This window comes from Buteo buteo, chromosome 5, assembly GCF_964188355.1.
Source record: "Buteo buteo chromosome 5, bButBut1.hap1.1, whole genome shotgun sequence".
Taxonomy (NCBI): Eukaryota; Metazoa; Chordata; class Aves; order Accipitriformes; family Accipitridae; genus Buteo; species Buteo buteo.
The window spans coordinates 18,408,617-18,436,210 of NC_134175.1; the positions used below are offsets into that span (position 1 = coordinate 18,408,617).

Consider the following 27,594-nt stretch of genomic DNA (forward strand, 5'->3'; position numbering starts at 1 on the left):
TGCTCTATTGGGGTTACGCAAACTTCTAATGAAATAATCATGTCATATTGATTGTGTAACACTGTGTGAAAAGAGTAAAAGCAAACTTCAAAATTTTTGCTGTGCCTATCTACCACTGCTTCAGCCTGGGCAAGTTGGAGGATTTTTTAGGCAAGACGCCTACAGCACAGACCCAATTCCTGCCTTCTCAGTGTATAAACTCCTGGCTCTAGCCAAGAAGAACTGTCTGTACAAGAGTTCAATCCCTTTTGTTAAGATTCAGAGGTGAATCTGTCCTCTGAAGCCTTAATTGTCCAAAGCTGTTTTCTTCAGATTTTGAGGTAGGAATTACAACTTGGCCCCAACAGAAACGTTGGTTGGGCATGTTTCTTAAATATTTAAAGACATTTCCTTTTTGCTTTTCTTTCCAGGATCAGTCCTAAAGGCTCTTTGTTTCTAATTTCACCTAGAGAAGATCCATTTCTTTTGAAACCTTTCAGGATTGCAGATATTTCCCATTCAGGCAAAAAATAAAGGGATTTTGGTTTTTATCAAAGCACACAAAGCCCTCAGCTTCACTCTCGATACACAGTAAATCTTCCTGGAATATACAGTTAAATACTCCCCAGTCATATGAGGCTGCTAGCTTCAGATTCTTGTCTGCCTAATTCAGACCAGAACCTTGCAGTTACCACTTTGTCATCTTGGGTGAACGCTCCTACCATCTGTATTCTGCTGTGGATTTTACTAATATGTCTCTGTTTAAAGCTGTTCTGTGGATTTGTTAAGAGATCAGAGAATCTTACAATCCTCAACTTTTTTATTTTCCCAGCAGCAAAGATTTGCTCTGACCTGCATCCTGTACTGCTGTTGTAGGGACATGAGGATTCCTTTGCTTTGCAATAACAAGTCTCAGCTTTTGAGATACCTACTGAAAATACCAAGTTCAATTAGTTATTTATCCACACAGAAAAGATGACAGAAGGGTATTATTGTCCATAAATACTTAGGTGCTCAAATTCTATAGACAGGGAAATGAAACAAAGTCTAATATTAATGTAAACATTAAAATTTGTACACTGAGACCTTGTACTGTAAGAAGATTTTAGTTAAATAATTAAATGTTCTTTAAATATTGGTGGGATATAAATGGTAGATGTTTCCTTGTTCGGGGAAAGAAAATTCTGTCCTGTGCTTTAACCACCAGAGTAACTCTTCTCCCCAGATATGTGCTTACCTGCTAATTTACATGTGCAGATATGAGATATTGCTGATATGTTGGTGGATTTAGACATTTGTCAGTACATCTGACACACTCACTTTTGGAAAGATGCCTGTCTTCATTTTACTTGGTGTATTTATCAAGGAGCAAGTCATCTTCATTCCACTTAATACTAGGTTATCTCTTCCTGTGGTATATTTTTAGATTTTGGGTTACAATATTTTCAAGTTCTGTATCTTGTAACTATAGCACTGAACAACGAGTTGCTGACAATTCTTTCCCTGACGTTACCATGTTCGGTTCCTCAGAGTGTTTTCTCTTTCTCTTGATTCCTTTTCAGCTGCTGCACATAAAGTGTGATAATGATGAACATATGTTTCAAAGACCCTCTACTTTTTTCTGGTGTAACAGTGAGGATTCACCTCCTTGTTTAGATATCTCTTCCATTACGCTTACTCCTAGGAGTTCTCCTGACTCTAGACTACCATCTGGATTGTTAATACCACCACCTTCAAAAAGTGGTCTTCCAAAGCCAACCAGTGAATACAGCTGCCCAAGACCTCGTGTAATCCTGCTGTGCAAAAGCTTTTTCAGTTTTTCTGGCTTTCCTTGTTCTCTGTTGTGATTAACTTGTATTAAAAATGTGCATTTTGTACAGCAGTTAAAGGACAGAGCAGATGTGTTTCACATTCTCTAGGGATGCTCTTAAAATATGGAATTTGTGAAGATTTACTCTTACTTCTACATAGCTTTTTCTCTCCCACCCCCAAAACATAAGTTCTTATTTTCCCAACATGTTTAAATTAGTCCATTAATTAATTACCTCTGTGCTATTATTAAGAATAGTTATTCAAAACAAACAATACTTAAGGTCCAACTTCAAGGGCTTTCCCCCCATGAATTAATAGAAAAACAATCAGCCATTAAATATGTTTTAGCATTCCTTATAAAAACTCTGTGCAAAATGAAGGTTGAAAATTATTCTTAGATATGAAATGAGCATATTGCCTGCTTTTTCATAGCAATATGCTTATACTCTCAACTTTTCTTCCATTTGCAAGTAACATTTGGCTGTATCTGGCAAACATCCTGGCTTTCTGCATGTATTCACGAAATAAAAATGCTTCTTGTGCTCATGTATTCAAAATATACCTTTCTTAAAATAACTAAATTATAGTTTTACTTAAACTATCTGTATTAGTAGTATCAAAATGGCCAGTAACTTCAACAAAATGGCATATAGACAGGAAATGACAGTGTAAGGTTTGGGTTTGCTTTTTTTGCCTAAAAGACTCATTTAAGACTAAACATAAATACTGTTTGTTTATTTATCTAGCTTCTAGGTAGCCATAAACACTTAGCAAATAGGAGAATCTACATCAGCATTTGCTGTCTCCAAGGCATTCTAGGATTATCCATCAACGTTGATGGGAAATGTAGGTTAATACATGGCATGCACTTAATGCTTTAAATTTGATCCTACCTTCCTGATGCAGACAAAAACCTATCAACAATCAGAGAGAGTTTTGTTTGTATGAGGAAAGGGATATGAGATTCATTATATGTTTACTTTGGGTCAAGCACATCCATTGCCCTGCTTTGAGTGGGAGCAGATGACATCCAGTCATCTCCCTGTCTTAAATTATACTGGTTCTCTTGAGTATGCACAAAGGTGCCAGGAGGTTAATACAAGGCCCGTGAACATAGTAATAAGAGCCTGTTGTGTTTAAACACTGCACTGAAATGTCTTCACAACAGATGATCTTTGAAATTGCAATGCTAGCTCATGTTGAGGTCAGTAAGAGTTCTGTATGTGTAAAAATCTTAAAAATTAGTTATTTTGTGAAGTTAATTCAGCTGTGATCTTACCAGGGAATAACATGACTGAGAGAATATTTTGTTTAAATAGAACCAAAACAAAAAAAAAAGGCAGCATGTTAAATGTGGATTAATTTTTTTTTTCTTGGTATACATCAGTATACCTAGGTAGAAATATCCCAGGGTTTTTGAGATATTGAACAGTTCTAGATCTCACTTAATCCAAATTTAAAATACAAATTCAAAACTTCTAAGAAATAGGAAACGTAGGAATTCAGAGTCTAGTTTTCTCTTTAAGCAGTGTATTCACTGGAAGACTGTGGATCAATATCCTTTCCTTCTCAGCAGCCACTGCAGCCTGCAGAGGGAAACAGAGGAAGTTCAGGGCTACCTATAGATATGGCTTAGAAATCTGTGGCATGTGCCGTCAGAGGGCAGCTTTGGTTGCTGCAGCAGAGGCACTAAAGAAAGTAGCATTCCAAAATAAGATTTAGGTCCATGCAACTCATGGACCAGGAGTGCTAAAGACCACCTGCTTGCCAGGTTGTTGTATTAATGTGTTCTGAAGAAAAGGATCCATGTGACTAATTTAACTTGTGCTTAAAAAATTTTCATGAGAATATATTGGTCAAATTGAATCTTACTTAAAAGTAGCAGCCTTTCCCTGTGCCTGGCTGTATAGTCTTTCTAATACACAGAATGTAGGGGGGGTTGTGTTGTCTAAGTAATAACGTTAACATGCAAACTAGTTTTGCATATATATTCTTCCTTTGGCTGGTCAACCTCAGTTTTCATCTATTTCATCATCTGTCTTTAATGTTCAGTTTATTCTGACTTGACTGTGCCTCATTTGTGTCCTCGAAGTAGTGGACTGATGGCAGGAGGAATGAATCACTCAAAAATAAATATGGCTGTAGAACCATGGTAATTGTTGGGTTTGGGATTTCATTGCTTATCCAGTATTTTTTTGAAAACTTCCAAATTCCTGGGCCTTACTAATGAAATCTTTTCTGTTTCATATTCGAGGATGAGAGATTTATGTTGGATATTAATATTCAGTGTATTGCATGTCTAAGTTGTTTCTTATGAAAAAACACATTTGAAGCTTTGAGTGCACCAGGTTTTTTTAGGTTGTCAAATAACTGATTATGTAAGGAAGGAACTAGTAACCAAGAAATACTGGGATTGTATCTTTAAATTTTAGCTACTTGTTCTGTGCACTCCAGAGCATAGCATATTGTTGTTGCAGTATTACCTTAAATGGGTCTTTTGAACATCTGTATTCATACATCTGCAATAGAGAACTGCTTGTCACCAGCTTTTTCAGGTTTAACTGTGATACGTTTCTGGCTGTACCAGGTGGACTGAAAATGGAAAAGTTACAATGCTGCTTATGTATTGGAGAGTTTTAGCATGTCTCAGACTCTGAACTGCAAATGCCATTTGCTTGGTGTCAGGAGCTGTTTTTTGCATGCTGATGGTTATTTTTAACTTTTTTGAATATGTGGCTCTTACCTGCATGCTGAAGAATTCAGTATTGTGATCTTTATCATGTGAAATATTGCCCTAATGTTTATTGTCCTTATTGTAGGCAGGCAGTGTGACACCTAAATCACCCTCTACTGACATCTTTGATATGGTTCCCTTTTCTCCCATATCCCCTCAGTCATCAACACCTACTCGCAATGGTACACAGCCTCCTCCAGTACCCAGTAGATCTACAGAGATCAGTAAGTTTTGTAACAACTGACCTAGTTTTTGCTTACGTTATATCTTTTTTTAATAAAGCATCTTTAAAGATTTACGTACATTTTGCATGAAAAGCCAAATACAGTTTTTGTAAATCACATTCAATAATGCCATTTCATTTCACCATCTTCCCAAAGTCATTGATCTTGTGCCAAGTTACGTTATAAATGAATTTATTTACTTGCTTGAAACTATTAAATAAACAGTTTGAAGGAGTTTGGTTGGGGATTTTAACTTGGCTTTTCTTTTACAGTATCTTTTTTGTACTTCCTTCAAGAAATACTTTTACTTCTGTTAGTTCTTTCCTTGTCAAGCCACAGTTGTAGCATCTAAAGCCTACATTTCTGGGGAAGACAGCAGGTGGAGTAAGTATGGTGATGATATGCAGAACAGAGAGCTGAAGAAATTCCTCAAGATGTAGACTGTCTTGGAATGCTTTTTTTAATACTACTTTTTATATCATCTACAGCTTTGTTTTTCAGTTATAGTTGATGAACCTTTCCAGATCTGTGAACCACTCCTAAAAGATCTTCAAAAGATGATTAACAATAGCAATTTTATTTTCCAAAGGCTTGAAAGCAGCTGGGGTAAAGTTCATGGCTTCACTGGAAATCTTTTAGGAGTCCACAAAGTATTTTTAAAAGCTTTGGAAATCCCTTGAGGAGGAGGGGAGTGGAGCATACACAAGCAATGGTAGAGGTTGTAGAAATATCAGTCTGTGCATAGTATCTTCTATTTCTGATGTCTATTTTAGTATGGATAAGGAACATTAATGTTATTGCCTGCCACCATGTAAAACCACATTTGAAGAGTTTCTGCCTGTTTTGGGGAATGCTGCTAGTATGTAGAATTTTCAGGTATGAATGAGAGCTGTGCACAATTATAAAAATGCATTGTCAGTGAATGTCTTCCCCAATACCATATCCTACGCACCTTTCAGTTCCATTGCTCAGAATGACTGTCACCATCTAAAGAGAAAGTATATGTCGAGGCTATTGATTCAATAATAAAAAAAAAATCTGTTCTTTTTTAGAGAAGATTTTTAATTAATTTAGATGAATTTCTATGGGTTTCTCAAAGAGTATATTAACAGAATTTAAAACTATTCTATTAGGAATAGTTAATATTAACTATTATTAAATAACTTTAAGGAATATTAGAATATTCTAATAGAATATTAGAACTGTTATATTAAGACAATTTTTATGGCTTTGTAAAGAACAATAAAAAAATATTTCAAAGACACCGCCTCCAAGAACTCATTTTGTTTTTTCAAATTTTTTCTTCTGAAACTACAGACAATGCCATAAAGTTGGTCTCAATGTGAATATCCAGCTTCAAAAGTAATAACTTGATTGAATTATAGGAAGAGATGGGGTTTTTTAGCTACTGTCCCACTTTGGTTCCATTGAAAGTGTGGCTAGAAATCTTGTAGCAGTCAGCACTCCATGCTGAGTGGTCTTGAGAATTCCAGCTATGCAAGTTTTGTAGTCGTTTAATCAGTGAGTTTTGTAATATAGAAAATACTATAAATAAGTTGCTTATTCGGTGAAACTGTTGAAAATAGTTGTTTCTTCTGCACTTCATTCATTTGCATTAAATTAAGGTGATGTAGTTCAGAGACATGGCAGTCAGTGTCTGTTGATTCTCTGTGCCATGCTTCAGAGAGAGATTACAGAAGTATCTCATAGTCTTTATACTTTTGATCCCTCCTCTTTCAGTGTACGTCATGGTACTTTAAATGTTGAAAATTGTTGCATTCATCAGCTATTAACACATTTTGGTGTATTTCAAAAGTGTAATTTGAAACAGAAGAAGAATATTATATAATCAGACAAGGACTTACTGTCTATAGATGAGAAAGTTCAGATCCCGTAAGAACCTCATTCAAGCTGTGTAATGTTACATTACTATAATAATGTACAATAATACGTTGTTTTATATGATGTTATGACTGCCAGTACAGCAAGCTGGTATTTCTCTCTCTAATACAAGTCAGATAGGTGGCAACCAAGAGGAGCTGATGCTTGGAGTCTCCCATTTCCTGAGGGAAATCCTTTCATGTTCTTATCTCTACTTTCTTTGTCACTGCACTTGAGTGCTTTTTTTCCATCCCTTTTGATGAAATTACAGGGTGATTTTTGTTGGATTTTATAAAAAATTTATAACTTTCACCTTTATCACGTTCAGTAGTAAACAAGGAGAAAGATAAGGGTGCACCATCTATTTGCTACTGTCAACCTCAGTTGCTTCATTTGTCTCAGGTTCATCTGCCTGTTACCTAGGGATGGCACTTGTGCTGCTCAAGCAAAATATGCTTTTAAAAGCCAAAGATCATCTTACTCATCAACTGGCCAGCTTGACAAATTACCCAAGAATAACACCACACAGGAAAGACAGGTCTCATTTGCAGGAAACTGGTAACAATACCAAGCACTTTGGATTCTTCTAAGACCAAGAGCTTCACAGATGGTAATTAGCACCAGGATGACAGTTCAGCTTTTCATAAAGAGAAGTGCCTAGAGTTAGAGTTTTGCTTGCCAGCTCTCCTTAGGGTAGTTTCCCCAGCAAAAAATGGGGGTTGTAAATTATACCTTTTGCATTGACTAGTTCACAGCATGTAGTTCAAGAAACCCAGCATTCTAACACTAGAAGAGTGCAACACTGACCTTTTCTCGGTAAGGCAGTTATCTCCAAAGCATTTAAGCTTTAAAAAAGGGAGAAGATTCTTGAAATTTTGAGTTCTTGCTCAGCAATATACCAATATGGTTTCTCAGTAAATGTCTGCTCACTACTGGGTCTATCAGTGATAGCAAATAGATTGGTTTTACCTATTTTAAAGGAGACAATTGCATGATTTTTTGGACAGGAAGTTGTAGATTGGACAAGTATGCAGTGTCTCTTTAGGTAATACTTGCAAAGAAGTGATTCTTTCAAAAACAAAAGCCCTTTCCAGAATTGTATTTCTACTCAAAATGTTGCTGAGAAATACTTCTTTTAACACTATGTTTGCGGTAACCAGCTTGCAGGCTAAACATAAACATTGCAGCCCAGTATAGTGATTGCTTATTTGAACAATTGACCAATGCATAGTAAGCACAACCAAAAATGCGGTGTTAAAGACCATGCTGCTGCTTCCTTGTGGAGTAAAGGATTGCAAACGTTCTTGTAAGTTATCTTAAAGGACAGCTTTAACTTATTAATTTTAATTAATTAAAGGAGGAATTAATTTATGTGTTTCCTGTTGGCACAGCCATATTGTTATATCTTAGAAAAGACCTGGAGAGGAACAGTCTTCATCAAATTGTTCAACGTTTATTTTACTCAAATGCCTCTTGAACAATCCAAGGTCACAACTGGCAGATGTAGAAATCTGCTCTGAGATGCTATCTTTCCAGAGATATTTAAGAGTATGTTGTCAGAATAATGGTGGAACCATTTTTTTTATGCTGTAATAATTCCAAAAGAAAAAACATATGGAGTAGCCTGCAGCTAAGGGAAAGGCTTCCTGGACTTCACTACCTCAGCTTATTCCAAGTACTTTCTTGGGTCCTTGTCTTCAGTGTGATTAATTTTTATTTGTCATCACAGCTGCTCCAGGACATCTGGGGAAAGCATATATCAGCATAAGTCTGTGCCTGGATGATAGCTAAGGTAAAGAAGATTAGGATGCAAAATGCAGCAGAAAAGCCAAATAACACACTCTCATATAACACAGGAATTTTAAATGCAGAAAAGCAGTTGTACTATGGACTTTTTCAGCTGTTTTACTGAAATGGTTAGGAAGTTATAATAGATATAGTTCCCAAAATAATTATTTTTCATAGAAACTTAGCTAGGAAATACTTGTCTATTTTGAATTTGATTCCGTACAGGGTTTATTAGCTCTGTCACTTGGAATAAGTTACACTCTGATTAATTTTAAAGTCTGCCTTGATTAACAATATAAATGAAGTAATCCTTCACCTGAAGGCAGGTGACATTAAAGGAGCTAAAGCTTCTGCCATTCTCCTGCTAATGAGTTCAGAAGTGCTGTCATTAATAAAAGACCAATAATAAGGCATGAATGAGATAATATCCATAATAGTGTACAAAATACTTGCTTTCAAAAATAATGATAAGTCATATTTCAGTACTAAGAAATGCAAGAGTTGTGTTCTTTTCCTTTTTTTTCTAAATACATTCCTTGAATGTTTGCTAAGCCTTGGTGTTGAATTTGGCTGCTTTTAGCTGTCTGACCACACAGAAAACTGTCAGCTCCTTTTAAGGGTAAAAAGAACCCGAGTGGGGAGAAAAAGAAAAAAAATGGACTTACATAATGAACAAACTTACAAAGAGCAAAAAGCATAATCACTTTTTGCCCAGTCGAGGTTAGTTGGAAAGTCAAAGCTCCTACACATCTGAAGGTTACTTGATAGGAGCATCGGAGCATGTAAGGACACTGGTTATACTGGAGCAGACCCATTTTGGCTGTGAAAGAGGCAAGGGATGAGGTAGATCCTAATTTTTACATTAGATTATCCTAGCTAAAGTCTCTTTCGCATGCAGGTGGTCTGCCTCTGCCAGGAAAGACTAGATTTTTTTTGGCTCAAGTGGGCTTTTGGATTAATGCGCTCTGATCTGGGCCATCTCCTGGTCCCATGTGACAGTTTGTAGCTGTTTAGCCACAGTTTTTGAAATATGTAATTAATCAAGTTCCTGCTTGTTTCTGTACTTTATTATGGGAGTGAATGCTAGTAGCTGCTAATTATTTAAAATGCCTATTGTGCAGCCTGATAACACCTAATTGATCCCATGGGTCAAAACCCCTGGAGACTGATATGCATAATAAATATTGAAGAGCCTAGACAAGTACAGGTCTAAAATTCTGACTCCAGGGATGCCAGAATAAAGACATCTGTTTAGCTATATGCCTGTGCTTCAGCATTGGTAACATGACTGGTAACACTGCAACATGGATTTTGTGTCAGTTGTCAGCTTCCATATTTTGGATGTTACGGGTAATATTTTGTGCTTAACCAGAAAACTAGCCAGTCATTTTAAAGATACTAATGGCCTCTTTTACTCTCATGCTTTTAAGCTAACATTGTTTTAAGGTTGGTAGTATGCTTACCACGTTTCTTGCTGGACAACCATGAAAGTTAGGACATAGGATATGGTTTTAATTTTATCTCCACTGTTGACAAGACAGTATTAACTTGGTTCTGTAAATTTTGCAATCAATGTGGTTGGGTTAGCAAAATGATTTTCTTACTGCTTTAGTTCAACCCAGTGTGGGATAGAAAAAGACTGTATAGATGACACCATTGTATGTAGAGGAAAAAAAAAAAATGCTGCTACTGAGAAGGAAAAAAAACCCAAACCCCAAAAAACCCAACCCAAAATATTTGGGCTGTCGGATGTGAAGAACTAGCATTACACTGTTCTAATAACAACAAAAAAAAAAAGTCTCTTGGAGGTGTTTCTTCTTGTCCAGACACAAAAGAAACAAACAAACAAACAAAACCTGTGACCACTAGAAAGCATACTACAGTTAAGAAAAAGTGAGAAACAGTATTGCATCTGAAGAGAGAAATTTGCAATCATTCTATTTATGGATCCAGATTTAGTGGAATTTTAGGGTAAGTGACCTGTCATGGTCCTATGCTTTTTTTCATTCTTTCTTTCTTGACTTGATCTTATCCAAGATTTTAAAATTCTGACAATTAGTTTTAGTGACTACCAGCTGTTCATTGAGGAACTCTATCAAATGAAGGCCTTACCTTCCACGAGTAAGAGTAGTTGCTTGTCTTTACCAAGATGTCTTTAACCTGATGGTAAGAAGTGGCAGGCAGGGGATATGAAGTCTAATTTGTTTGCAAGAATATGTTTCTGACATAATGTTAAGATGAAATTTGACAACTGATGTCCAGTTGTTCCCTCACTTATGAAACTCCTACACATCAATTCCAGAGTGCACTTCAGTAGGAGATGCCCTCTTCAAATTGCAAATTTTTTCTCATTGGATCCCTAAAATTCCTCTAGAAGGCACAAGCATTAATGACAGCTAAATAGAGGCTTAAACAGAAGTTCATGGTGTTCTTGGAGAAATATTTGAGTATTAAACTTTGGAAAGCTAATCAAGACCTGGCTTTCAAATTTGGATGTTAAAAGTTGGGGTTAATCAGGTGCATATCTGGAGGTGCTATTATTCAGCTTGTAAGGAGATGTAAGCTGAATTCTTCAAAGTGCTATTGTTGTAGCCCATACCTTTTCTCTTGGTGACTCACTTTTCTGTTGTTCCAGAGAGAGACCTTTTTGGAGCAGAACCTTTTGACCCTTTTAGCTGTGGAGCAGGAGATTTCCCTCCAGACATTCAGTCCAAACTAGATGAGATGCAGGTAACTACTGAGTTATCAATTATGCAGTTTTCTATGGCTCTATGACTATTCTTGTAATACATGTTTACAGTATTCTGAAAACGTATTCCAGACTGCCCTCACAAATATATAGAAAAACCCCTATTTCTGACTATTCCTTTTGCAAGTATATCTCGAGGTCTTTGAGTTGGAGTTTGAATTTGACTGAAGATCCTTACATGGTATTAATATGGACACCTGCACTAATTTAGGGTTTCTCAGCAGTGTAATCAAAATGAATATGGCTACTCCTGCCTGGGAAGGGACTGAGAGAGCTGAAAGAGAGAGCTGAAGTGAGAGCCCTACAGATACACTGATCTTGTTAATCCTCAGTTCCAGCAATCACCACCGTCCCAGTATACCTTCATTTTTCCCTCAGGAGCATCAGTCTGCTTTTTCATAGCATTGGCATAGGCAAAGTATGTGCTTAGGGGGCCATGGCAATTTTCTGCTGCTTTTAAAAATAGCTATGTTTGACTATGGCACTCTGGGACAATTAAACTATTGAGAGTTGATTCAAGAATTCTAAACTGATGTGTTTTTATCAGAAGACATTTGTCGATTCTGAAACACTCAACAGTATCTGTTCAGTTATTGACCCAATTTTGAGGCAATTCTAGGAGAACGCCTTCAAGTTTTGGAATAAATCACTGTCTTCAGTCAGATTTTCCAGACCGCTAGTTCCTTTCCAGCTTGCTTATCTGGTTTTTTTTTTCAGCAGCCTGCCAGCAAAATGGAAGGCTGGAAATACTGGGAACTTGAATTTCTAGGATCCTCAGCAGAAAGTGTTCCCAGGGTTTCCAGCCCTTTTATATCTCAAGCGCCCACAAAGTCCAGGAGAGCTAGCTCTCAGCCTCCTTCAGTTCCTCTCTTCTGCCTGAAGAGCAGCAGAAACATTTCAAAGTGGCTGAAATAAGATTTAAATACCATTTAATTTTCCTGAGTAAAATTTTTATTTCCTGTTCATTGTGAAACTTTATTTTCCATGTCAGTTTAGGATGGTGCCACTGGCAAATGCCACTCACTGTGAAGAAATTTAGATTCTTGCTCACTTGTACTCTGGCCCATATGATTTCAGATAGCAGCTAAAAGCCAAAACTGGCTTCTTTCCAATTCCAGTAAAAATGCTTGTGTTTTGTGAATGCTGTAATGTTATTACCAAGCCCCTTGGCACAAAAAAGCAAATCTTTTAGCATCTCCCATTGACATATATCAATGTTTCCATTGTCTGTAGCCCATTTTAGGAAAAAGTATGCTGTAGCATCTGTGGCTAGTAGGAGGAATCCTATGAAAATATCTAACTGTCACACACTAAGAGTTGTTATTACAGGTAATGTTTTGACAAAATTTTTAATTGTTAGCATGTAAGGCTGCAGAGTGCTATCACCTCGTAAAACGTAAGTGAATGGAACAGTAGAAATCTTTATCAAATATTTTTGAAGTCTCAAAATTAAAAACTCATATAATTGTTTGTACTTTCTTGACCTAAAAAAGCAGACAAACAACCAATAACAAAACCCCCAAAGCTTACGGCATTACTATGTGCTGTTGCAAAGAATATTCCATTGGTCGGGTATTCCCCCTGCACATACAGGTTGTATTTTTTCCAACTTTTTTGTATGCTTTATAAACTGATCTCACAAGTAGAGAGTCTAGCATATCAGTCTTAGCATACCCTGATATTTCCACTGAAAATTAATTAGTGGGTCTTTATGTAGGCTCAAAACTTATTCGTGTATAATCCTGTTGAGAACAAGTGTAAAGCTGACAGAATGTGAAAAAAAAAAATAGTATTCTAACTTTGGCCAAAGCAAAAGCTATGTGCAGTTATTTTACTAGGTGGTTGGTGCAAAATACAGGTTGAAACATGTTTTCCCTAATCTCTCTTTTATTTTCTTGTGCTTTCCTGGGTGCCTAGCGTCAGCGATGGTTGGTATATCATATTTTAATAACAGTATTTAAAGCATTTACAATTGAAGTGTGCATGTGTTCAGGTCTGGTGTTTTTATTTTTATGTATATGTGTGTACTTATATATATATATATAAAAACTTTTAAGATTTATATTTTATATATACAACTCTAAGTCAGGGCCATTTTAATTTTTAGGGGCCTACAATTTTGAAGGTAGGGACAGCTGATTTTAGTTATCTTTCTTCTGTCTTACCAGCTGCTAATACTAAGCCTTCATCTTCATTGCTGTTTGTTTTCCATGTGTACTAGTGAAATCTCCAATTTTCATTACCAGATTGTCATTAGTGAAATGGTTTAAGCAAAACCTTTGATACATAGATTTTTGTGTCAGTACAATCACATTTATGAATGCATTTTTATTTGGAAGTAATCATTTAAAAACTTGCAATGAGCAGAACATAGCTGTGCTAGAAGTAAACGTTTGTTAGATACACAGCCTCTAAGGAGGGAAGGTGAAATGGATGCTACAAAAGGTAAAAGCACAGAACATATAATGTGCTCTGGGAAATCCAACATTAAGAAACATGAAAGAAAAATGTAGGCTTCTTTCCTTCTCTGGAATGCAAATTGAAGGAATCTGTTATCTTCACATTATGAAAGTACAGCCTCAGTTTCAGTAAATATGTATTCCATCAAATATACAAAGGTAAGTTGTTTGCAAACACATCTAATAGTTCAGAATACAAACTTATTCTGAGAGGGTATTAAATACAGCTTCTCCTACACTCAGAGTGGCAAGCTGCCTCAGTGACAGCCTGGTTGGACCAACTCAGTCTAGACTCTCTGCTCCTATTTCTCGCATAGAGCTGTGTCAGATGCCTGAGCAAACATGCCCTAGTCTGCAGAAAAGCTGTCACGGTGTATGCATGGGTTCGAAGGTGATGCATAAGCAAAGTGGGAGAGAAAAGCACAGCACAGCAGAAGAGGCGTTGGAGAATAAACTCTGAAGTAGTGGGTGTCTTTCCTTTGCATCCAATATTCTGAACCTAATGAGATCAGATAAAGTTCCCTGACCTCCAGGGGAACACTTTTATGTTTACACTTTAGTGAGGATCCAACTTTCACACTTAAACTCTTTCCATTCCATTTCTCAGTCCAATCTCTGTTGATCTCTTTGGAGAGCTCGTAACTCAAACATGTGCTGAGATGTGACTTTTACAGCTCAGGCCTCTCTCTGATGACTATCCAACCTCCTGTTTCCCCCCACCCTTATGCTGAAACATATTTTCATCTTCTCTATTTTGACTGTATCTGGACATTAATAACACAAATCTGTCTATTTTCCCAGAAATCTTGCAGTGAGGGGAAGTTTCCCTGGATCATGAATCGTACCAGCAACAGCTGCTATAATTTATTAAAATCTCAAGGTAGTTAATATCATAAAGCTTCCAGGAGCTGCAAGCCATTCTCCCTGCATGCCCTGATGCAGTCAGTAGGCTTGTCGTCTTTCCATCTGAAATAAGTTAACACTCAGCCCTCTAAATTACCTTCTCAGAAACCTGTAAATTTATCATAGGTTCATTGGGTTTGTGCTGACTTAAGCTCATTGAGTGAAGTTAGCGTGAAGTGATAAGTGAGTTAACCTCAGAGCCATAAGGTTCACTTTAGCAAATTTATCTTCTGATAAAATGAAGTTCTTTGTCTTTCACTGTTTACTGTTTTAAACCAAAATAGCTCATGTCTTACTATCATAGACACAAAAAAAGTGGGAGTTTTGGAAGAGGAGTTGTTTTCGGGTTACCTTTTCTAGTGAAAACAAGGTTTGTTCCTCTCTTTAAGTGACCACTCATATCCTTTAGTACAATACTATTATTTTTCTGGGTAACTAAGATGTTCAGTCCTTGTGTTAAATCGCCTCCAAAGTAAAATAGTTACATGATGCTGTCATCATGGGGATATGAACACAGAAACAAGGCACAATATAGATGCACACTTCGTAGCCCTTCCTGTTCCCACTTTTGTCCAGTACCAGACCTTGGCCTTTTTCTGTATTCCCTGTAGATCAGCGGATTTGAGAGATTTTCTGACCACATGAGGAGCTACTGTTTCCTGACCCTGTAAAGTACAGGAAGCCATAGCACACATGTTTTTTAATGAACAGGTAGTGTGTTATGCTAGGAACACATGTTATTGGAAGCTGAAATGTCTGAATTTCACAAGGCAAAATATTTTAAACTATGCGTACTAAAATTAATGATGCATTTTTTATATATATGGTATGCAATGTGTACGAAGTGCTATGTTTGTCATTTTTAAAGAAAAAATATTCTGCCTAACACATTAATCAAGTTTATTAGAAAAAGATAAAAACAAATCATAATCTATAATCTGCTTGTCATTCCAACTGACTTCATTATTATTACAGCTGCGAATGCCGCGTTTTGGTGTGGAGAGTTGGAAGTAGGCATAGATTCAAGTAAAGAGCCATAAGACTTGAGAGATGTATGCAGTTCAGGTGTATATATAAACTGTATTCCTGAAAGTGGACATAAAGCTTACGGTGTTCTGCATTGCTGTGAGAACTACAGCATAGGATACTTTATTATCTGCATTAATAACAGTTCAACTGTGTTTGGACGTAAAGAAGAATCTTTTTTAAAACCTTGTCTTCCCACGGCTTGCTTGCTTACAGCTGATTGGAATTTTTTTTAATTATATCGTATATTTGCCAAAGTATAGTTTTGGAGATTCCAAAAATTATTTAAGAATGTGGAGTTACTGTGCAAAACTTGAGGGATTAGGAATGGAGATGGCTGTGGGAGATCTGAAGTCCATGCTTTCTGGCAATTTGATTGCAATCACTTTGCCAAAGAGTCTGCTGGATTGAGGGTGTTCTGATTTTTTTTCTTTTGAGGGCTGTGCTTAATTTAATGGGAATATTAGTTGAGACAATACAGCTTGCTTTGATTTATACTCTTACACACTTCTTGTCCTCCACTTAAATATTCGTGAAGAAAAAAAATCTGGATTTTACATTCTTTTAAAATCTGAAGAATGCCCAGATGGCTGTCTAGATTGCCTCGATGTCTTCTTTATGTTGTTGGGCTTTTTTGACCCTGTGGTTGGCATGAAAGTTTAAGCCTACTAGTAACTGTAGTATCTGACACTTGACAACAGTGGGTTTTGTGTGATTTAACAGGTGAACATTGAAATGTCAAGTTCCTGTTATAGACAGCTATGTGCATGAGCCATTTTAAAGTACGCATGTGTTAACACTGCGGTTCCTGGCACTGTAGTAGGAGGTTTTACTTCCTTACCAGTTTTGCCTGTAATAGAAGCCAGGCTCTCAGGTATGCAACTGATAACAGCACCTGGCAACCACATCACTATTTTCTTTTAGAACAGACAATAGTTCATTATGATAATAAAGTTAAAAGGCTTTTTAAAGAATTATGATACATATAGTGCAGCAATCTCTTAATGGATTAACATTGATCACATTGCAAATATGTGAAAATGTGATTGTTTTAAATGGAAAATATCACAGCTTAAAAGAGGAGGAGGACTAGATGGGTGGGAAAGGTCTGGAGTGAAGTTGCAGAAGGAAGGGTCAAGAAGACCACTGTTCTTCAAGAAAGTAGTAGAAATAGTTCAAAGTAAAGTCATAGCAAACACAAGCTAAGTGACAAAATATCAGTTTGTATGGACTAAAACAAAAATTAAAGAAACCCACACGATCAACGTAATATCAGTGAGATATGTGCGCTTCCAAAATGCATCATCTGATTTGCTCTTAGCTAGCCAGAAAAAGGGCACTGAAAGTGCAGCTACATAAGACACCAGCAAAGGGTGCTTAAATGTATAGAAGAAAGACAAGAGCATGCAGGACGTGAATGGGATGCGTGTTTGGTGAAAGGGCTCTCTGGACTGCTAAGAATGAAGCTGGTTGTCCTTGTTAAACCAGTTGCTGTAGCTGTTCTACTGTTGCAGCTGTATCAAGCATCCTCAGGTTGAAGCACAAACAGTCCCTTTTACAACCTCAAAACTGGAAGCAGCCTTGAAATACTTTAGAAGATTAGCATTTCAGACATGTAACTGTGGGGTTTACAATTTAACAGGCTAGATTGTAGGGCTAATTCTCTGAATTCTCCTTCTGTGTAAGCAGTCCTCCTTTGACTGCAGTTACATCAATTAATAGCATCCTTTGGGTAAGTAAACAAAGTCTGTTTATAACAAGATGTGTTTGACTTGGAACTTCAGATACTGTTTGCTTGAAATATCTTTTGCATTGAATGCTCTTCCTGATAGCCCTTTGAAAAATACGGGGGGTGGGAGGGAGTTAAATACACCAGTGAGCTTTGCAGCACTATGTCACCCAGGTAAGGCAAACTGGGTAGCACTGTTGGAGAAGGTTTACACCACAGTACTGCTACTGGCTGTCATAGTATGGATCTGCCTTTAGAAAAATTCAAATTTTGCTTGGAAAATCTCAGATCACTTAGTCACTATTGCCAGGAAGTTTATTCTATTTCTCAGCATTACTCTTCTGATGGCAGTAGCTGGTGGGGTTATTAAATACTCATATGCTTTTAAAATTCTAGCCTGTGGTTTAAATCTGTTTGAAATTAAGCTTGTTTGACTTGGGTTTTATCTTTTAAAACCAGAAGGTATGCTCTTGAGGTACTGCTGCGCATTATGAGAAAAGGCTTGAGTTTATGCTTAAGCCCAATACAGATTGCTTTACAAAAAGATTTATTTTGTTTACAAGATGTTTGCTTCATGAAAGCACATATTATTGATTTCATAGGATACGATCAACATTGTCTAAGTGATCTGTATGTTAAGACAACACGGAACTGAACATTGTGACAGCTGCCACTGGACTTGACGTTCTCATGGCATTTCTATTCAGAGCCCTTGTTTCCAATTGCTTATAGCTTTATAGTACTTTTACCTAACAGACTGAAATTTACTTGACTCAAAGGTGGCTTTTCTCTTGAAGGTCAAGCCACAATTATTCAGCTTCTTTTAAAGCAAAAAGAGAAATGGAAACAAGAGCACTTTTCCTGTATTAAAAATGCTGTTGTTATTTTAGAACTGGTGCAAGCTAAGTATTTTTTGTAAACCAAACGCAGGTACTTGTAGAATTCATTTATTTTCAATAGGGGGGGGTGGTAGCACCTAGCTTATAATCATTTTTGTGTTTCCACTAATCAAACTAATGTGAGTAAAAAAAGGAATTTTGGTCCAAACTTTTAAAGAAATTCTTTGCACTTTCTAAAGACCATTGTATTTTATTTCACTGAGTTACATGCCTTTGAAATGCACAGTTTGTTCATTTGCAATAGAGCAAGTATGATTTTATTTGCCTTTTTAGTGAAGCTCAGATGGCAGTAGGCTGTAAAGCATACACCTGTCAATTGAACTGCATAGGGACCGATTCAGAACAAACCTCTGAGATGTGGTCGAGTACTATACTTTTTGTTGTACTACTTCTAAGATACAGGATCACTGAATGTAGGAGACGCTGGGTATTAGTTACAATGTCCATGACTTACCTGAATCTTTAAAGTGTAAATATAATAAACTCTTTGCTCATATAGCCCTAATCTTTCCTACTTATAAATCATGTTGAATTTTACTCGGAAATAACATGGTGCAAGTCAAGCTTGTTTGGTTTTCTGTCAACCTATGTATATGAATAGTCAATATTTTTATTCTACAATATTTTCTTCATTTTATATACATACTGTATTTCTTTTGTTGTACAAGATACATCCTTTTATAAGTTAACCACTAAGACTTACTAAAAACCAGCTGACCAAACAATGTAAATGTCTGAAGTATCCTTATGGTTTATCTGCCTAAAGATAAGCTCAGATTTAGATGGTTTTAGAAAGCGAGCTTAATCCTCCAGAAACCACTTTCCTTTTTATTAACTATGTCTTGTTTCATTGCAGGAGGGGTTCAAAATGGGATTAACCCTTGAAGGCACAGTATTTTGTCTTGACCCACTAGACAGCAGGTGCTGATGCCAAGAAACTAAATGTGAAATTCCTACGCAGTGGGGTTTTTTTCTTTCTGAACATGTATTCACAGATATTCATGTGCCAAAAATTGCTTTTTCAACATGTAAACTCTTACGAGGTTTGCTTCTATAAAAATCCAACTTAGTGCCAGTCTTTCCCTGTACAAATGTAAAAAGTTGTATTTGTTTATGAAATATGAATTAAATTACACTGTTGTGTTTTTCTCTCACATTTTGGCCCGAGTTTACTACGCTTTATGACTATTAGCCTGGAGAAGTTCTTCAGAAAGCTCACACATACCTCTCAGTTTGCAGACGTGCAAGCATGTTTTTTACGTAATACTTTACCTGGCAGCATTTTGAAATTATGCTTTTAAGCCATTATTTAATATTCAAGCAGTAAAATATCTAGTACAGAAAGTTCAAATTGCAGTGAAAAAGCAGCAAATACTAACCATTAATGTATGCTTAAAAGGTAAATCTGGATGCCATGTAATTAATTTCCATTACTGTGTATGGTTACTATGCTGTATATATCTTGTTATTAGTTTATAAAATCTGGAAGATTTTTAGGTCCTTAATTCATGTTTTAGAAACTAACAAATTGTTAGTGTGCTAATTAGCATTTAAGGAGCATAGAAGAACTGCTGAATTGCAGAATGAACAAATTAACTGCCCTTTGTTTTGATACTTTATAGCTGAACTGTAAAGTATGTAATTTGGAATTCATTACATGATAACCATAACTTAAAAAGAAGATTATGGTCTTGCATTTGCTTAGGAGTTTATGCAACTTTGTGTATAACCAGGCACTCTGTTTACTGGCCTCAATTCTGTAAGTTACGTTCAAGACCTGAGTGTTTATAGTCAGGCTCTGTTGAGTATTTTTTTCACTGTCTGCTTTAATGTTATATGTCTTACTATAATTTCGAAGCTTGCTGCAAGAATTCAATATATGTTAGTAAGTCCTTCATACCCACTGCTTGTTTATGTTACAGAAATAACTGCACAGCAAAATTTTCAGCTGCTAGTGAGTTGAATGCCGACCTGTCTATGCATACTCTACATTAATCTTTAGCATAAGCAATAAAATTCCATCCTAAACCTATCTTAGAAAAATTACTATTATTAGTGTTTTGATGCCCAAGCTCCACCTTAAATCAATTCAAAAACTTTAAAAACTCCAATATTTTCCCCTCAAAACATACAGAGGTGGAAAAAACCAAAATTTCAGAATTTTTTTTTTTTATATATTTTCTTTCCTTTTTCATGAGAGCTTTTTGTGATACTTACGGTTTGTCCTTAACGGTTATAATTTACACCAAAAGTGCATTTTGCAAATTTGTTATCACATGCATATCTTGATGCCTTGTTCAACAAAGTACTTCTGCATATACCTTTGAAGTCCACTGAAATGAATGGGGTTATTCCTTTGCTGAGTTTGACATATGCTCAGGTACCTTGCTGAATGGGGACCTTAATGTCCTACATTACATTAGTCTTCCTCTCTCTTATTCTGTGTTCAACATTCATATAGAGTATTATATATAAATATATATATATAAAAATATATATAAAATCACTAACAAATAGAATAGTATATGTTTCATAAAGAAAAGTCTTTATAATTTTGTTTTTCATATAGTATTTTGGAATTTGTATAATGAGGATGTTTAGTAGCCATAGCAATGGCCTTTTTTAACAAATAGAATTTGTATTTTTATTGTACTTTAAAAAGCTTTACATAAGCATCTATTTAGTGGTCATTTATTATCAATGGTAACACTAAGATAATATTTGCACATTTTAAGAAACCTTTTTCGTTACTGATTTTTATGATAGTTGACTGCAAATGGCATGGTTAAATATTACATACCTGGTCAATCCATACAAAAATACTTAACACAACAGTGCATTTTTAATGAAAAGATTATGTGATTCAATTGGAAACTGTATTTCTATGTAATCTCAAATGTCTGTTTGATTTTGCCTAAAATAAATGTTTTTAAATAAATGGCCTCCTAGAACACAATGTTCATTCAGTAAAATGCCCAGGGGAAGGGGGGGGGGGGGGGGGGGGTTGTGTGCTTAAATGTGTCGAAGTCATCTTATATGCTGGAAAGAATCTGATCTCAGACAGTGTAGAGTAACTCCAATGTCTGACCTTTATTATTGAGTTTGGTCTAATCTGTAATCAGCAGAGAAAAATCTTGTTCTATATGCAGCTACCTAATACTAATAATTAGGGATTAATTCTCTCCACAGTGCTTCATGGATTTAATTGACTCTTTATTGCCTTTTTTTTTTTAATAATACTTAGCTGCTCAGTATACTTAGCTACTAAATTACCCTAATGGCTATTTAAGGAGTAAAGGATGTAATTGAAGTCTTTCTGAATCCTAGAAGGCAAGCTCTGTAAATCAGGTATGTTAATGGGACAGGCTGCTGCATATGGTGTTGAAGCTTTTGAGAAGAGAAAACTAATCTTAAACCACCTGGTAATAACTTCCATTGTGAAATTTCTCTTCAGGCTAATACTGAAAACCCATCTAACCTCTTCCATTTGTGGAAATGGGGTTTGAACAGTTCATGGCAGTGGACACTGTCAGGGCTAGCAAGTAAGGGGTATGTGATCTTCTTTGAGTTATGAACATGAGCAAATCTTTCTCAGAACATGTCTCGATGTTCCCACTAGTATCGGTGTTCTTTTACAGACAGTGCAATAACATTGTGTGCTAAATCTTCAGACTATTACTTTAAAAGGGTATATTTGAGACCAGTAAAAGGAGCGTAGGTGATTGTTCTTGCTCCGTTTAGGGTAAACGGGAGTGCTCCTGTTGCTCAGAACTGAATTTTGTCTGTGGAAGCTGTCTTGTTACTAATTTCTACCCTTTCAGTTATCTATTAAAAGCATAGTCTCTAAGCAAAAAAAAAGAGCAACAAAAAAAAAAAGCTTGATGGTGTGTTTGGACCGAGAATGTAAAGTGATTCTGCTAATTGTGTGACCATAGGCATTTCACTTGACAGAAGCCTCTAAAAAGAGAGTAACATCATCTACTAGGCTAGAGATACGGTGCTAAATGAGTCATGAACAAGACTTTTTTTGGACTTGTAAATATGCCCACCAAGAAAAATAAAAACACCAGTGCAACTGGGTACTACCACATTTGTCCACACTTTTTTCTTTCTTTTGCATATCTTCTCTTTCCCTTTTTTCTTTTCTTAAACGTCTTTAAACTGTGATCACGCTGCTGATCGTGCTAACTGTGACTATATCACTTTGTGGATGTGTAATACTAGATTTCAGTTCCACTTGTCAGCTGCCTTGCTGCTGCACTGGCATGTGATACCAACCTATATTAATGCCTAGAAGCAAGATGCCTCACTTTCTATTACTTTTTTTTGTATGATATGGACTATTTTTCTCTTTCTACCTGCTTATTACCCCATGCCTGTGTAACTGAGGTGCTTGGGGTAGAATTTTTCTTAAGTCAGATAAGCTGATACATGGTGAGCTTGTGTGTTTTCTCTTTTTAAACTTTGATAAATTACTGAGCATCACTGCAGGATGTTCTTGGCTTAACCCATTGTCTTCAGATGGGTTTGTAAGTGGCTTTCTTTTGTCCTTCCACGTGACAGATGTGATTTGCACTAAACATATAATTGATCAAATTGTTCAAATTGGCAACGATCAAATCCTTCATGTGGCAAAAGGAATTGAATTTCATTTTGGCTTCACTTATGGAAAGGAAGAAAGGAAAAAGAAAATTCTCACACTTGCAGAAGCGTGGTTGTGTAATCCCGGAGGTGATTGCACTTGCCAAGGAATGGGGCTGGCTCTGAGACCTCATTATGATGATTATTTTTCAGTTTGTGGAACTAAGCATGGTCTCATTCTCACTGAGCAATTCTGCTTCACAAAAAGAGTCCCCTCTGCAAAAGGAGAGAGTGCCACTGCCTGAGAAATCTTTAGTTAAACATCCAGAGCTCCTATTTTCATTATATCCTGCCCATCACTAGAGATTGTCATCCTTTGGACACCCTCTTAAGACAAGAAATGTGTTAATAATGCCGGGCAAGCTCTCAACTCTGACAAAATTTGACACTTTAGGGTTTTGTTGCTGCTTTTAAAATTAGAGGATGCAGAAGTCACACTTTATAGAAAAATAAAACAATCTCAATAACTGGCCATATGTTTTTAAAGTGCAACCAAAAATGCCTGCTAGTAGGTGTTCTGTAAGCATCAGCTAAAAGACAGCAAGTAAGCTTTGGTACATAATTAGCCTGCATTCCCTCCCCCACCCCTCCACTTTAAGACATATTCTTAATGAGAGACTGAGCCATATGTTGCATTGTCAGTTGGTGAAAAGTACATAGCAGTTCTCACCAACAAAATAGAGAACAGGATTTCAAATATATTGTTTTGTTCAGTTATTTCAGAATGAGGCAAAATTTTGTCAAAATCACCGTCTGACATTTGTAATATATGCAGCCTTCTTCAGAAGCTTCAACATTCAGTGAGTGTCAGTGCACAGATTAAAGATACTGCACATCTATTTATTCATGAGACCAAAACACTTCCTGGAACTACAAGACTTTTTTCAGCGGATTTCATGGACTGCATACAGAATACTTGTGTGTGATGGGGTAAAGGTTTCCAAATGTATGAGTATGCAATTTACCTTATGTATTTAAGAAATTTCTTGAGAGTGTAATTTATATATGGTTTGGGATAATAAACCCCGTAAGTTTGGTCTTCTGCAGTGAATTCTGGAATGGATTGAACCTTTTTTAAGGCTCATGTGAGTGACAGCAACCAAAAGTAGTATATTTGAGCCTTTAGACTCTTTTTTGTTGTTGGTTTGGTTTTTGCCCCTCCACATTTTCCACTGTTTATTTCAGCAAAGCTTATGCCGTGCAATAAAGAATAAGAAGGAGCAGAAATAGGTTAGGAAGGTAGTCTAGAAAAAAATTAAAGGGGGAAGAAATGTCATCTTGTGCCAACATCACGCAATTTAGTGACATAATTTTTTTGAGAATATGATTTGATAATTCATCCCGTTCTGGCCCATCACTTTGTATGCCTATCTCAGGATTGCGCAAGGGCTGCCAGGAAGCAGATTTGCCATATTTGCTGTCCACAAGAACTGCTATTGGAGCTATTTGAGCTAGCCAGAAACAAGGAATGTTTTTTCTGCCCCCTTGTAGCCCGTTCCCCGCCCCCCCCCCCCCCGCCTCATTTTACAGAGTAGGTTAATTCACAGTGAGCCTCTTCCAAGATGCCTGCTTGCCACAGGCTCCAGTTTCCATCCATTTATCCTAATTTCTGGTAGTTTGTACCATATTAAAGACCTCACTAAGTTGTTTATCTGATGAAGACTTCCAGAAGGACTGTCTTCTGTACTGAACCGTTACAAAAGTGCTTTAGCTAATTGTCCTTATTCCCATAGTGATTGGAAAGCATGACAATAAGAATAATGATAATTCATATTTTTAAATGCCTATTAATAAATTGTTTATATAAATTAATCTTCTTATGATAAGAGCTTTCCTGAAACAGGAGTCTTGGAATACACCCTTAAGAATTTTCATGAATTCCATTTCCTTTGCAGCTTCATCCTACACACAAACTTTTCTGACTAAAAAGCAACTCAGAAAATCTATTCAACTGAGCTTTTGTAAAAGCTCCTTGGGGCTCTACCATGTCATGCATTTGAATTGTTGCAAGTTTTATTTCTTGTATGATTGTATTCCGTAAGCATTTTATTCAGTAAAGGAAGATGCCTTTTGAAGCTTCTGCACAAAAAGTAGAATTGGAATATTTTGAGCATGTTTCACTGAAAATAACTACATGAGTTCTCTAGGAATCTTTACTGGTTTGCTTTTGAAAACTATTGTGCATTTTAAATGTTCTGGTGTTCTTGGCTTTTTTAAAGGAGCTTCATTGTTTTCCAATAAAGTGATCCTTGACACTGGAATGACTGAGAAAGTACTTAGCCTGTGTGCTGCATTGGGATAACATGCTAAAGAAGATATGGTTCTTGGGGGGAGAAGAAAACAACAACAAAGCCTATTTGAAGGGCCTTGATAGACTGTAAAAATCTGGTTTTTTCATGCTCATCATTAGTTTTTAGGGTATGTTAGAACAATATTATCTTTCACATACATACTTAGTTATTTTTTTTGTACCGCAAGAAAGCTTCTATAATGGCAGAGTAAAGTCACTTACAGTTTAAACAACGCAGGAATGAGTTCCCCATGTTTTTACAACTTTACATGTATTAAAATACTATGAAGAAGCCAGAATAGATCTCAACTTCTGAGACACTTCAACCCTGTAAAATCACGACATGATCGTGTAATTTGTGACAGATAAACCTGGGATGCAAAATGAGCAACTACATTTTGAAAGAAAGGTATGAGAGTTTTCGAGATAAGTGAGAGTTAGTGAGAAATTTTACATGAGAATGAAACTGCTCTATGGGTTTGCTTGTCTGACCAGGCTTAGCCATGCTCTATTCCCAAGTGAGGCACTATTTATGTAGTTTTAACTGATGGTCTCACATACCACTTCTGAGAAGCAAAAAAATAAATAAATAATTAAAATGATTGATGCTGTTTCCAGATTATCAATAGAAGTGTCTAATGATCAGAAGTTTTAATCTTGAATTTAGAAGTTGCATGTCTGTTTTCTCATCTTTATGGTTGTGAGTCTACACTAAAATCTGTCCCTCAACGTGTTTAAGGATTGTTAGCATTCAGTCTGTGTATTTTGATAGTACTTGTAGTTTGCCATAGTATTTAATGTACATTGTAAAAAGATTAGACAGGGCTGTGATCTCTGTCATCACAATTGGATGCTGTCGTAACAGCACAATGGATTAATGTATGAAGCTGAAGTAATATAACGTCATAGAAGGTTCCATTATTTAATAGTCCTTTAAAAATGTAGGTATTTTAAAAGAACCGAGTATTATTTAACAGTCAGAAATATGTGACTAGAGACCTAAGTAAACAAGATAAATTGCTTCTTGGCACTCTAGTAAATAAACCAGTAAGACCACTAAAGCCACATGAGTCATATAGCCGTAATGAATTTACTTGAAACTTAGGAAAACATGGATTTGTTTTCTCATGACCACAGCTTCAGTATCTCACAGACCTCCCTTAAAAGTTGAATGCCGAAGGGGAAAAAAAAAATCGCACAAGATACTCCAAACAATATTTGACTCTGATCCAATGTATTGCTGTAGATAAGTTTACATCAAGGTTGAACTAGAAACATGTTCATCATAAGCAGTAATGCAGACTGTGTATTGTGAGAGTTCAACCATTTAGAAATAATAGCTTCACTTCTAAAAGGCATTTGCTACTGAAAAAGTGTAAGAGACGATTATTATGTCTTTAGCAGTCTTATTTTAAAATATGCATGGAGGGATCATCTGGATTCTTGTTGTGTTTATAAGCAAACTTTATGGTCACAAAGGGTACTGGGAAGCAATGAGAAAGGTGGTGTAAAATGAGAAAGCCAATGTAACTGAGATTATCAACAGGAAAAACCTGAATTTGCATGACAACACAGACCATAGAACTGCTCTGAAAAGTTAAATTTTTGAGGATCTGTGAACTTTTAACTGATTCAGAAAATGCTACTGAGCAGTATCTATCACATGTCTACTACTGTATCACTGTGTTACTGACAGGTTTTGCTTTTCAGAAAAGTGTGTGGACAAACTGCGTACAGTATCTGAAGTGACACTTGCTCATTGATCTATTTGCATTAGAATGGGAAAGCTGGTATCTATTGCTGCACACATGGCATTGTGTGGTATGCAGACAGTAATATGCAAACGAGTACGCTGAATGCTATTCCTGCAGAGACTGATGCTTCAAAATGTAGCTCTGGAGTCAGGAGGGGAGTTTGAGGTGGTTAAATGGGGACATGCTTCATACACCACTATTTCTGGATGAGAATACAGATTGCCAGACCTGTCTGAATTTGTGGAAATGTCAAGTTGAAGTCCATCAGGATTTTGAGCACAGTCCAGGTAAGTGGCAGACAGATGTCAAAGGCATTCTAGACACTGGCTCCTCTCTCAGCTGTTCTCAGCAGAGAGCATCTGAAGTTTTCTTTTTTCTTAGCCTGAAAGTAAGCCCATGGGAAAAGGTACCTTCAGATGCATTCCAGCAGAATTTAAATCAAATAGGGACACATTCTGACTCCCCATATTTAATTAAAAAGCAAAAAGACAGTAAATAAGAGAGAGTTTAATGGTATGTATAAAAAATGGATTACCCCTATGTTTTATAAATGCAAGCTTTTGAAACTTGGAGTAGTTACTTGTACATAGAGCATTCTAGCTTCTGTTTGTTTGAATACTACTTACTTTTCTTATAATTGCTTAGATTTTTATGAATTCATCTTTATTTTTTCACTATTTTAATTTTCCTAGAGGACTTTCTGGAAAAGTGTGAAGTACACAGGCT

General features: G+C 36.3%; 1 protein-coding gene across 4 annotated transcripts in view; it reads left to right on the forward strand.

The window, feature by feature from the left end:
* GULP1 (GULP PTB domain containing engulfment adaptor 1) overlaps positions 1-21,121 on the forward strand; it is a 163,139-nt gene extending 142,018 nt beyond the window's left edge. For 3 of the 4 annotated variants that reach the window (XM_075027969.1, XM_075027971.1, XM_075027970.1), the window contains 4 exons: positions 1,542-1,766; positions 4,611-4,749; positions 11,054-11,148; positions 19,040-21,121. In XM_075027969.1, coding sequence (XP_074884070.1) covers positions 1,542-1,766; positions 4,611-4,749; positions 11,054-11,148; positions 19,040-19,111 — 531 coding nt within the window. In that variant the 3' untranslated portion in view covers positions 19,112-21,121. The remainder of the gene's footprint in view (positions 1-1,541; positions 1,767-4,610; positions 4,750-11,053; positions 11,149-19,039) is intronic. The other variant, XM_075027972.1, reaches the window with a different exon arrangement.
* Positions 21,122-27,594: the final 6,473 nt, after the last annotated feature.